Source organism: Kogia breviceps, chromosome 9 (assembly GCF_026419965.1).
Source record: "Kogia breviceps isolate mKogBre1 chromosome 9, mKogBre1 haplotype 1, whole genome shotgun sequence".
NCBI lineage: Eukaryota > Metazoa > Chordata > Mammalia > Artiodactyla > Physeteridae > Kogia > Kogia breviceps.
Window position 1 is genome coordinate 37728792 of NC_081318.1, and position 13856 is coordinate 37742647.

General features: G+C 39.4%; 1 protein-coding gene across 4 annotated transcripts in view; it reads left to right on the forward strand.

Annotated features, from left to right (window-relative positions):
* The window catches only part of DOCK4 (dedicator of cytokinesis 4), a 484849-nt gene extending 481774 nt beyond the window's left edge, over window positions 1-3075 (forward strand). For 3 of the 4 annotated variants that reach the window (XM_067042314.1, XM_059074580.2, XM_067042316.1), the window contains one exon: window positions 1118-3075. In XM_067042314.1, coding sequence (XP_066898415.1) covers window positions 1118-1552 — 435 coding nt within the window. In that variant the 3' untranslated portion in view covers window positions 1553-3075. The remainder of the gene's footprint in view (window positions 1-1117) is intronic. The other variant, XM_067042315.1, reaches the window with a different exon arrangement.
* Window positions 3076-13856: the final 10781 nt, after the last annotated feature.

Below are 13856 nucleotides of genomic sequence, written 5' to 3' on the forward strand. Positions count from 1 at the left end.
TCTTGGTTTTATGGGCCATTTATGTGATACATGAAAAAAAATGGTCTATGGTCAAATAAGTTTAGGAAACACTGGGCTGAACAAAGTCATTTAAGTTGCTTTCTTATAAGACATTAAGAAGCTAATATGCTTTGAATGGACTCAAGGAGTACATAGGGTGCAGTATTTCCCAGTGGAACCCTTAGGGAAGTAGCACATTCCAGTGCCAGCGGGGCTAGACAGCTAACAAATGAGTGAAGGAGGCCGGGAGGCCTCAATGTGTTGGGGTGGGAATGATGGGAAACTGAAGAATTCATGCCCCATCCAAAGGGGACAGCCCTGCTCAGCTTCAAAATATTATCTCCATTAAGAGAAAGTGAGCAGTTGTTGCTATAACTTCCAGTGGTTCTGCTGAGCTAGAAAGGGAAGTGGTACCTCCAACGGGTTTTGTTTTGGTTTGGTTTTTGCCAGTTTCCTATCTTTCAAACCATGGGACTAATGATATGCCTCTGCATTTTCTCCCTGAGTCCTTTTATCCTCTTTCTGTCCTGACCATGATGAGGAGTGAAGTAGGCAGTGAGGTGAACTGAATGGACTGGCGGCCCTGGCAGATAAATGCCTGATGTATATGTGTGGTTCTGAGGCACGCCAGCACTCAGATTTGAGTCTGGGTGTCTGCATGAGTCTTCCAGGGCCAACAGAGCAAAACCCCGCAGACTGGGAGGGCTTCAACAACAGAAATGTATTTTCTCACGGTTTGGGAGCCTACAGGTCCAAGATCAAGGTGCCACCATCGTCGGTTTCTCCTGCGGCCTCCTCTCCTTGGCTTGCAGACGGCCACCTTCTCCCTATGTCCTCAGGGTCTTTTCTCTGTGTCTTTGGTGTCTCTTTGTGTCCAATTTTTTTTTTCCTAAAAGGATACCAGATTGGGTTGGGGTCCACCCTGAGGGCCTCAGTTTCACTTACTCGTTCTTTAAAGGCTGTATCTCCAAATGCAGGCACATGGCAGGGGTGGGGGGGGTCAGGGGGTAGGGCTTCAACCTGCGGAGGGGTGGGGGACACAGTTGAGCTCATCACAGTGTCTGTCAGTGACTCTCTGCTGTGTACCCCCCCACCCCTCCCTTTCCACTCCGCACAGGGCTCCATGCAATCTTTCACCCCCTCTCCGGTGGAGTATCACTCCCCAGGACTCATCTCCAACTCCCCCGTCCTGTCCGGCAGCTACAGCAGTGGGATTTCGTCCCTCAGCCGGTGTAGCACGTCGGAAACCTCAGGCTTCGAAAATCAGGTGAACGAACAGTTGGTGGCGCCGGGGTCGGGGTCAGGCCACAGCGGGTCTGAAGAGCCGGTGCGCAAGGAGAGCAAGACGCCGCCGCCGTACAGCGTGTACGAGCGGACTCTGCGGCGCCCGGTCCCGCTACCTCACAGCCTGTCCATCCCCGTCACGGCGGAACCCCCCGCCTTGCCCCCCAAGCCTCTGGCGGCGCGATCGGGACCCCTGGAGAATGGGACCAGGAGGACGGACCCCGGCCCGCGGCCCAGACCCCTGCCCCGGAAAGTCTCCCAGTTGTAAGAAGTCCCATTTCTCTTTCCCTGCCATGAATTCTCTGCCGTTTACAAGAAGTAAGAGGTATGGTGAGAAGACATTTAGTGTAGGCACTTTAATAACTTACTCAGATTTGTCTTTAGATGAATGGAATTAAAACTCACTTGTTAATAGAATGTTGCACAATATTAAAAGTTACTGATCTCAAACGCCAGGTGTTCCAAGTATGGCTGAAGTTTCATTACAGCGTTTCTCATTTGGAAGTGATAAATAGTAATAAAGCCTTCTTTTGTATCTTTTTATGTTCACTTTTTTTTACATAGTTTAATCTTAAAACCAGTACAATATTGTCGAACAATACGAAGCGTGATAATGTTGTATACTTTTTACTGAATACTTGATACTTCAAGAAAGCTTATTAAGTGGATGTACATCCTAACAAACACAGTAGTCCTTATTTTAGAAGACTTCTGTAAATAAGGTGAGATTTCTGGCTCTTTCTATGAACAGACTGATGAATGCACATCTTCAGAATTAAAAGTTAAAGCAAGCTAGTGAGACAGTAAACTTAAGGGGTTGCAAGAGTTGGGACTGGAAGTGGTTTTGTTCTTGAAGCAAAATACTTCTTTAAGGTTGCTTCTGACCTTGGCTGCTGTCTACATTCTTAAAACTCTACCAATTGGTTGGTAAACGCTTTAGTACCCTGGCACCATGGTATCTACTGTATTTCTTTTCAAGGTGCAATTTACTTCCAGAGTTCCAATCGGGTAGATGAAGCAAAAGACCCTAGGAGGAATGTTTACTTGAATCTTGTGCTTCCTCACTTGATAGTTTCCTCTACCAAATTTGTCACTGAAGAAGAACAGATGTTCATGTGTTAAGTGGGCACAAATTAATGTGTCCCATTAGCAAGAATTCAGGAATCAATACAGGACAGCAGTAAATTAATAGAGTAAATGAAGAAAAGAAACAGAGAAAATATATTAGCATGATTAAATGGCAAAAGGACTTTCAAAAGGCAAGGGCATTAACTTTCAATCCTGCACAAAATAAGGAATTCCTCACAACTCTCCATTATTACTGGTGGAGCTTGTCCTCTTAGCTAATCCTGTTGTCCTTTTGTTGAAGGAGGATGGCCGTAGACCACTCTAGCTTGAATACTGCAACACAGCATCTTAGATCTAGATAGGGACGCTCATGCCACAGTCATAGGAGTGTGAAAAAAGCACCTTGTATGTGGTAACGTATTTTGTATCTTTGTTTTCTTTACTGACTGTTTATAACACTCAACTGACAATAGATATGAACTGTATTTTAAATCATACTGTTGAATATTTTCCCTCTTTTGTTGGGAAGCTCAATTTAGTTTAACTGTGTTTGTTTTTGTTGATAGCTTACCTGGAAGGCAGTGACAACTTTTTTATACTCCCTTAATGAAACCATTCAGCAGGTATACGCTGTTGAGGCTGGTTATAGAGGTTTTCTATAATAAATGTTCAAGTATTTTTGTACATAACTGGTTAATTTTAATAAGAGATACCATTATGTGTAAAAAAAAAAAAGTAAAAATAAAAGCAAACTGTTGTGGATGCAGTATGATTGTTATAATTATGCCAAATACTTTATGTACGGAAAAAAAATATTTGTACATATGTGCTTCTAACAATAATTCTGCCATATTGACTTTACAATTTTGAATGTCAGAAAATTAATATATGTTAAAATATTTATGTTTAGTGAAATTATTCATAATAGAGAAAAGGAACATGAATTTTAGCTTTGTGTCTTGCAAGTTTTTCAGTTGAAAATTTCTTGAACTAGCTTTTGCTTTTGATGATAACACTTTGTGTTTGTAATCACATCCTTAAGAGTGTATATATATATATATATATATATATATATATATATATATATAAAAAGATCCGTATTTCTGTTGCTTTAAAGAAGTAAAGACTTCCTTCCATTTAAATAAGGTGACATGCATAAGATAACAAAGCTTCTTTGATTTCCTTTTCCTCTGTAAATTAATAGATTCCTTGACTAGTGCTTGGGCACAGTATAAATCAGTGTTATTTGCTCTTGAAGCCATTTTTTTAAAAAAAATTTTTTTGGCAATGAACAGTTGATCGTGTGTGTGTATTTCTGAAGCAGCTATATAGCAGAACATTTCAAGAGATTCTGTTAGCCCAGATGTTCATGTTGGTTGCTGCTGAATGGTAAATATTAAATAAAATTACCTGATTAATATTGATATTTGTCTTTATTCCTGTCATCAGCATATCTTTACCTGGAACAGAAGCTGTGTAAATAACTGCCAAGTGTACAAAAGGAATAGTTAGTTGAGTGCTGCTTTTGCCAGTTGGGCAAACGATCCGCCTGCCTGCTTTCCTCCTGATTTTCATAAAATGATTGATTGATAAAAAATACATTTAACACTGCAAAATCCACTGACTACCAAATTTGTTAGTAAACCCTGGCTTTTAATTTTGTGAGATGCGTCGATGCTGTGTTAGATTTACATTTATGTCACTCAGTGCTAAGCAAGCCGTTGTCTAAAGCCTCTGTTCCATTAAATACCAAAACCCATTTAAAGGTCATTGTCCATGTCTCCCTGATTATTTCTCAACATTAAGTGATTTTAGAGCATTTGGGGATCATTTTCATTACCACTGAACCCACGAGTCTTTCGATTCTACAAGCCTCATTACAATATGAATAGCTTCTTTTCCTACCTTAGTAGTCTTCTCTTCAGATTGATATTTTCTCTACAAAACACAACAAAGAAGATAACAAGTTACACAGCTTTGCCTTTATTTGATCTTTACACATTAAAAGATGGCTTTATCATCAGAATAAATAAATTCTTAGTTATTGAATGAAATAAACCTTTTCTCATTACATAAGGATACCGTTAAAAAGACTTGAAAATTTGACAGAATACCAATCCTCCAACATAACTATTATTTTTACATATTCCTTTTGTCTTTTTCCTTATGCATATATGGCATAGTTTTCCTACTTTGTTGAGTGCTGGTTCCCCAAGTATTCCAACACAATCTAATGATAATACAGGGCTGAAATCACTGCCCACTGCCATAAGGGGGAGCAGCACCTTAACAGAGCTTTGACAGTGTCTCAGAGAGGCAAGGGCAAGATCAGATTTTATTGAAATTCTGGAGTTTTGTTTAAGGTAGATCTTTCAATGAGCAGACCTTAAGACTGGGTAAAGATCATGATATAATTGTTGAGGGTTGGTTAGAAACATCAGGACTGAGGGGTTTTGTTAACTGATACTTTCTATTGACAATTTGATGGGTCTGTTGAGAAATTACGTTATGAAAAATAAACTTATTTACCTGGCAAAGAGACTCCTGGAAGAGTAAAATTATGCCAGCAAACATTGGAATAGTGAGGTCATGTTCATGTAGACATAAGCTGTATAGAGTAGATGGTTTCAGTTTTCAACATGTGTATTTTATATAGTGCTAATCACAGTGTACCTGGATGGACTACTCTTATTTTTTGTTTAATGTTACAGTAAGTATTTTCATGTTATTACATGACATAAAAAGCGAAGTATATATTCCAACCATTTACTTAGCCATTCCCCTATTAATGGACATGATATCGTTTCCAGTTTTTCACTACTACAAATAATACCTCTGGGACTCTTCTGACATACAGCTTTCTCCATGTTTTGGGTTATTTCTTTAGCATGGAGTCCTAGACTAAAATTGCGAAGGCAAGGGAAGGATGATTTTTGTAGTTATCTTGCATACTGGCAAATTATTTCCCAAAAGAGTTGTACCAATTTTAGTGCCACCAGCAATATTTTTCCAAGATTGGATATTGATGGAGTGATTTTTTGCTGTGTGGGAAGAAAAGATTGCTGCCTTACCTAAACTTTGAGAAAATGTGACTAAACCAGTTAAGTATTTTACAGAATTGTGTATAAGGAAGTTGATATCCTACAAAGAAAATGAAAAGGAGAAATGAGACAACATTAAAGTAACAGGCACTAACAGTATAGCACCTACTGAAAATACTTCATCTCAGAGAAGAGCTTGCTAGGAAGGCATTTTAGATCCTCTGTTTGTATAGAATACTAGAAAATTCCTAACATTCTGAACACAAGTACCATCTCACTTATCCAGTTTACCTCTGTCATTCACCATCAGTGAGGAAGCCAAAAACCTAGAAGTGAGGGCACTGACCTGAACAACCATAATAAATGCCACTGTCAGCTGAGTGCAATGGCCCAAAGAAGATGAGGCTAATGAAATGCTTGATGTGTTTGAATTTACCGAGAGGAGATTATACTTTTGTAAGATAGTTGAGGGATGGATAAGAGAAGTACCTGGAAAGCTATGCAAATCAAGGGGGAAAAAATGAACTCCAGAAAAAACAAAAAATTGTTTAGATAAGTAACGTAATTATAGTATACCATGGGGGTCAGCTATACATAATATTTACGTAGCCATGGAAATGCACAATATATATTGATCTAACTCCAAATTATATTGGAAGGATGAGGGTAAGGAAGGAATTTGTGTATGTGGAGAACAACAAATTCTCATCTTCCATATAGGGATGTCAATCAGTAATGCCTAAAATTTAAAGACAAGCAAAAAGTAGCAATTTAATATACTTTAATTTAGATATAAAAGCAAAAGTTAAATAACTTGAAAATGATGGCCCCTCTGGAGTGAAAACGGCTGCAGGACAGGAATGTTGCAGGAAACTCCTGTTTTTCACAATGGTTTAAACAACTATACGCATATTTGACTGTGATATATTTTAAGAGATTTTTTAAAATGATTTCTACAACATTCATTCAGATATCACCACACTGGTTTCACTTATTTTTTTTTCCCTCCAAATCCAAAACAGATGTGGATTTGGAGCTCTTTGAGAAGCACATACAGAGTTTGCCAGGAGATTTCTACTTCAAAGGCATGGATGTGGCAGATAGTAGGAAGTGAAGGGGAGGAGTTTCTGGTCCTATTTGAAACTCCTCTGGGAGAAGTGATTGGCAGTAATATAAGCAAATTTTAATTCCATTCATGAGAAAAGCCCATCCGTTAAGTCATTTGCAATAGGTTTAAGGGGCTGGCTCCTCTTTGTTCTTTAGTAGCAGCACTAAGCAGCCAATAGAAACAATTTTTAGACAGGTCTGAAAAGAACTCTGCACATATCCCCAGTTTACAAGTTCCATTTGTGTCTATAATGTGAATTTTCTCATCCTGAAAGAAGCACACACAGGTCTTAGTGTGACTGACTTGGGAACAAGAGGCAACAGTCCCACAATATTTCCCTCCAAGAGGGAGAAAATTAGCTTATTAGAAAATAATTAATTCTTTTTTAAAAAAAGTAAATACACAGCATTAAAAGAACTTCAAGCCTGTAATGAAACTTGGCAGAGGGTCTCCTGGTACATCCATCATCCTCCCCTCACTGTACCTCAACCTCTTGCCTCACCACCTACAACTTACCCAAGTCCTTGTTCCAAACCCAGAAAAAGGGGCTCCCCTCATCAGGATTATGTTCTCTACCCATGAGCTGATCCCACCTCACCTCCCTCTGAATCCTTCCATATCTATGAGGAAGTGAGGGGGAATCTGGCTGTGACCTTTGATCTAATTAATGCAACTGATCTGATGGCTGGGCCTGAAGACAAGAACAAATATAACTAAATGTTTACCAACTTCAGTTAACTTTTCTTTTCTCCCTTTTTTATTCCTTTTGGTAAGGCAACTATCTGAGCTTAAGAATTTACAAGTTGGCATGAAATTTCAAAACTTACGTAAGTCAGAGAAAAATATAGCCAAGATAAAAGAGCAAACACTACAAAAACACTTGCACTATATATGACAATGTTAATATCCTTATGAAGAATTCACCTAAATTGATTTTTTAAAATAATAATTAAGACTGTTAAGAGACATAAGTATTGGAAAGGAAGGGAGAAAATATGCTAATAGGCAAATAAATAATTTACAAAAGATGAACCATAAACAAACATAGTAAAATAACTAACTGAACTACTAATCAAAGAAAAACAAATGAAAACAACAATAAAGTAACATTTGTTGCTTATGAAATTAGCTATAAGTATAACATGACAGCAACCAATTCTGGGAAGAGTATGGTGACAAGTTGTCCTCACTGGTATAGCTGGTGGCACTAAATTAGGATAACCTTTTTGAAATGCAACTTGGCAGTATGCATCAAGAATCTAAAAAATGGTCATGTCCTTTGAGCCGTAACTCATGACTGGAAATCTATGAGAAGAAAATAATTCAAAATGCAACATGGGTATATGGAGAAACAACAGGGAAAAAATTTAAAGTCATAGAAATGTTAGTATGGAGATGGCTACATAAAATATAACATCCAATCAAAAGAATGGGGGGTGAAGTCAAGATGGTGTACTAGGAGGATGCAGAATTCATATCTCCTCACAACTAGGGCACCTACCAGGAACCAGGGGAAGACCACAGACACCTAAGGGGATGGGAGGGACCCCCAGTGACTGGGTAGGACGTGGGGCGAGTGAAGAGGGAGGAGAAGTGGAGGTGGGATGGGACTGGTGCTCCTGAGGGGCACCTGAGGGAGGGGAAGGGATCCCACGCCCAAAGGGGGAAATTGGGGAACCATGGGAGGGCAGAGAATCAGAAGGCACCATAGCCATGTTTCCCCTGTCCACTTGGACACCCAGGAACCTGTTGAGATCCCGGGCCTGATCCTCTGCCCACCGAGGCCCCCTCCATCCATGCGGGTCCTGAAGGAGTGGGAGGGAAGGGGGAGCAAAAGTAAAGGCCAGACCTCCAGACCAGGACCCCTGAGGGGTGGTTGGGGGAGGGAAGGAGTTCCTACACCCACTGGGACCCACCCATGGTTAGGGGTCCAGTGGCAATGGGGGAGACCCTGAGGGAGACAGTGGGGGAGGGAATGAAGGAATGGAAGGGAATGGGGCCAGCAATTTCCCTGTCCACTTAGGCACTGGGAAGCCTGCTGGGCTCTTGGGCCTAATCCTCTGCCCTCGGAGCCTCCCTCCTGCTGCACAGAGCCCAAGCCCTGCTCTTACACCCCCTCCCAGGACCCTACTTCTACACTTGGAGACACCCTCCAACAAGCTGGGCCTAAACCCCACCTACACACCCTCACTCAGAGCCCTACCTTCAAACTCCAGAAACCCACAATCCAGAGGCCCTCCTTTCAAGGTGCTGCCTCTCCCATTCTGCACAGGTCCTAAGCAGAGGCCCCACCCCATGCTCAAATGTCACCCTCCAACCCACCTAGGTTCCACCCCATCCAAAACCCAGGCCTTGCCTAAGTTCCACCCCCCACCTAAACTCTGCCCCCATAGCCAAGGCTTTTCTTCTTTTCTTTATTCCTCTTTTAGATTGGGGTTCTGTTTTACCTTGTTGATTCACTGTTGTTGATTCTTTTATATTTTTCTTTTTCCTAATAATCTATTTTTCTAATTTTATTTTATTCTTTATACTTTGTTCGTGATCTCTCCTTTTGGTTTGTTCTCTCCCTGCCTTTTTTTCTTTCTTTCTTCTTTTTTCTGTTGTGGTTTTACTTTACCTTGTTGCAATTGTTTCAATTATAGTTTTATTTTTACTAATATATTTTTTATCTTTCTAATTTTATTTTGTTTTTTGATATTGTACTGCTCCTTTTTTCCTTTCTTCTTCTTCTTTTTTTTTTTTTTTTTAAACGACACCACAAAGCTTGCGGGATCTTGGTTCCCAAGCCGGAGGTTGGCCCTGAGCTCCTGTGGTAGGAGCTCTGAGTCCAAACTGCTGGACTAACAGAGAACCTCAGAACCCAGGGAATATCAATAGGAGTAAGGCCTGCCAGAGGTCCTCATCTCAGCACCAGGACCCAGCTCTATCCAACTGCCTGAAAACTCCAGTGCTGGATGTCTCAGGCCAAACAACCAGTAAGACAGGAGTATAGCACCATCAATCAAAAAAAAACAAAGAAATGACAAGAAGTTTGTTACAGAAAAAGGAGCAAGGTAAAAACCTACAAGAGCAAATAAATGAAGATGAAATAAGCAACCTACCTGAAAAAGAGTTCAGAGTAATGATAGCAAAGATGATCCAAAATCTCAGAAACAAAATGGAGAAAATACAAGAAACATTTAACAAGGATATAGAAAAATTAAAGAGCAAACAAACGGTGATGAACAACACAATTACTGAAATTAAAAATACTCTAGGGCTTCCCTGGTGGCGCAGTGGTTGAGAATCCACCTGCCAATGCAGGGGACATGAGTTCGTGCCCCAGTCCGCGAAGATCCCACATGCCACGGAGCGGCTGGGCCCGTGAACCATGGCCACTGACCCTGCGCGTCTGGAGCCTGCGCTCCACAACGGGAGAGGCCACAACAGTGAGAGACCCGCATACCGCAAAAAAAAAAAAAAAAACTCTAGAAGGACTCAGTAACAGAGTAACTGAGATAGAAGAACGGATAAGTGACTTGGAAGATAAAATGGTGGAAATAACTGCCAGGGAGCAGAAAAAAGAAAAAAGAATGAAAAGAATTGAGGACAGTCTCAGAGACCTCTGGGACAACATTAAACGCACCAACATTCGAATTATAGGGGTTCCAGAAGAAGAAGAGAAAAAGAAAGGGTCTGAGAAAATATTTGAAAAGATTATAGTTGAAAACTTCCCTAACATGTGAAAGGAAATAGTCAATCAAGTCCAGGAAGCACGAGAGTACCATAAAGGATAAACCCAAAGAGAAACATGCCAAGACATATTAATCAAACTATCAAAAATTATTAAACAAAAAAAATATTGAAAGCAGCAAGGGAAAAGCAACAAATAACATACAAGGGAATCCCCATAAGGTTAACAGCTGATCTTTCAGCAGAAACTCTGCAAGCCTGAAGGGAGTGGCAGGACATATTTAAAGTGATGAAATGGAAAAACCTACAACCAAGATTACTCTACCCAGCAAGGATCTCATTCAGATTTGATGGAAAAATTAGAAGCTTTACAGACAAGCAAAAGCTAAGAGAATTTAGCACCACCAAACCAGCTTTACAACAAATGCTAAAGGAACTTCTCTAGGCAGGAAACACAAGAGAAGGAAAGGATCTACAATAACAAACCCAAAACAATTAAGAAAATGGTAGTAGGAACATACATATCAATAATTACCTTAAATGTAAATGGATTAAATGCTCCAACCAAAAGACATAGACTGGCTGAATGGATACAAAAACAACACCCGTCTATAGGCTGTCTACAAGAGACCCACTTCAGACCTAGGGACACACACAGACTGAAAGTTAGGGGATGGAAAAAGATATTCCATGCAAATGGAAATCAAAAGAAAGCTGGTGTAGCAATTCTCATATCAGACATAGCAATTCTCATATGGACTTTAAAATTAAGACTATTACAAGAGACAAAGAAGGACATTACATAATGATCAAGGGATCAATCCACGAAGAAGATATAACAATTGTAAATATTTATGCACCCAACATAGGAACACCTCAATACATAAGGCAAATGCTAACAGCCATAAAAGGGGGAATCAACAGTAACACTAATAGTAGGGGACTTTAACACCCCACCACCAACAGACAGACGATCCAAATGAAAATAAGGAAACATAAGCTTTGAATGACACATTAAACAAGATGGACCTAATTGATATTTACAGGACACTCCATCCAAAAACAACAGAACACAATTTCTTCTCAACTGCTCATGTAACATTCTCCAGAATAGACCATATCTTGGGTCACAAATCAAGCCCTGGTAAATTTAAGAAAACTGAAGTCGTATCAGGTATCTTTTCCGAGCACAACCCTATGAGACTAGATATCAATTACAGGAAAAAAACTGTAAAAAATACAAACACATGGAGGCTAAACAATATGCTATTAAATAACCAATATATCACTGAGAAAATCAGAAAATACCTAGAAACATATGACAATGAAAACACAATAACCTAAAACCTATGGGATGCAGCTAAAGCAGTTCTAAGAGGGAAGTTTATAGCAATACAATCCTACCTCAAGAAACAAGAAACATCTCAAATAAACAACCTAACCTTACACCTAAAGCAATTAGAGAAAGAAGAACAAATAAATCCCAAAGTTAGCAGAAGGAAAGAAATTATAAATATCAGATCAGAAACAAATGAAAAAGAAATGAAAGAAACAATAGCAAAGATCAGTAACTCTAAAAGTTGGTTCTTTGAGAAGATAAACAATATTAATAAACCATTAGCCAGACTCATCAAGAAAAAAAGGGTGAAGACTCAACAGAATTAGAAACGAAAAAGGAGGAGTAACAACTGACACTGCAGAAATACAAAGGATCATGAGAGAATACTACAAGCAACTATATGCCAATAAAATGGACAACCTGGAAGAAATGGACAAATTCTTAAAAACGCAGAACCTTCTGAGACTGAACCAGGAAGAAATAGAAAATATAAACAGACCAATCACAAGTACTGAAATAGAAACTGTAATTAAAAATCTTCCTACAAACAAAAGCCCAGGACCAGATGGCTTTACAGACGAATTCTATCAAACATTTAGAGAGGAGCTAACACCTATCCTTCTCAAACTCTTCCAAAACATAGCAGAGGGGGGAACACTCCCAAACTCATTCTATGAGGCCACCATCACCCTGATACCAAAACCAGACAAAGATGTCACAAAGAAAGAAAACTACAGGCCAATATCACTGATGAACACAGATGCAAAAGTCCTCAACAAAATACTAGCAAACAGAAACCAACAGCACATTAAAAGGATCATATACCATAATCAAGTGGGGTTTATCCCCAGAATGCAAGGATTCTTCAATATACACAAATCAATCAATGTGATACACCATATTAACAAACTGAAGGATAAAAACCATATGATCATCTCAATAGATGCAGAAAAAGCTTTGAGCAAAATTCAACACCCATTTATGATAAAAACTCTCCAGAAAGTCAACTGACAAAGGATTAATATCCAAAATTTATAAGCAACTCAGGCAGCTCAATAACAAAAAACAAACAACCCAATCCAAAAATGGGCAGAAGAACTAAATAGACATTTCTCCAAAGAAGATATACAGATTGCCAACAAACGCCTGAAAGAATGCTCAACATCATTAATCATTAGGGAAATGCAAATCAAAAACTACAATGAGATATCATCTCACACCGGTCAGATTGGCCATCATCAAAAACTCTAGAAACAATAAATGCTGGAGAGGGTGTGGAGAAAGGGAACACTCTTGCACCGCTGATGGGAATGTAAATTGATACAGCCACTATGGAGAACAGTATGGAGGTTCCTTAAAAAACTACAAATAGAACTACCATATGACCCCGCAATCCCACTACTAGGCATATACCCTGAGAAAACCATAATTCAAAAAGTCATGTACCAAAATGTTTATTGCAGCTCTATTTACAATAGCCAGGACATGGAAGCAACCTAAGTGTCCATCAACAGATGAATGGATAAAGAAGATGTGGCACATATATACAATGGAATATTACTCAGCCATAAAAAGAAATGAAACAGTTATTTGTAGTGAGGTGGGTGGACCTAGAGTCTGTCATACAGAGTGAAGTAAGTCAGAAAGAGAAAAACAAATATTGTATATTAACGCATATATATGGAATCTAAGAAAAAAATGTCATGAAGAGATTAGTGGTGGGACGGGAATAAAACACAAACCTACTAGAGCATGGACTTGAGGATATGGGGAGGGGGAAGGGTAAGCTGTGACGATGTGAGAGAGTGGCAGGGACATATACACACTACCATATGTAAATTAGATAGCTAGTGGGAAGCTGCCACATAGCACAGGGAGTTCACCTCGGTGCTTTGTGACCACCTTGAGGGGTGGGATAGGGAGGGTGGGAGGGAGGGTGACTCAAGAGGGAAGAGATATGGGAACATATGTATATGTATAACTGATTCACTTTGTTGTAAAGGAGAAATTAACACACTATTGTAAAACAGTTATACTCAAATAAACATGTTTTTAAAAAAAATACTCCTAATCCAAGAGTCAAAAGGATGCAACTAGAGATTACCATACGAAGTGAAGTAAGTCAGAAAGAGAAAGACAAATACCATCTGATATCACTTATATGTGGAATCTAAAATATGACTCAAATGAAATTATCTATGAAACAGAAACAGAATCGCGGACATAGAGAACAGACTGGTGGTTGCCAAGAGGGAGGGGATTGGGGGAGAGATAGAGTGGGAGGTTGGGGTTAGCAGATGTGAGCTTTTATATATAGAATGGATAAACAGTGTCGTACTGTACA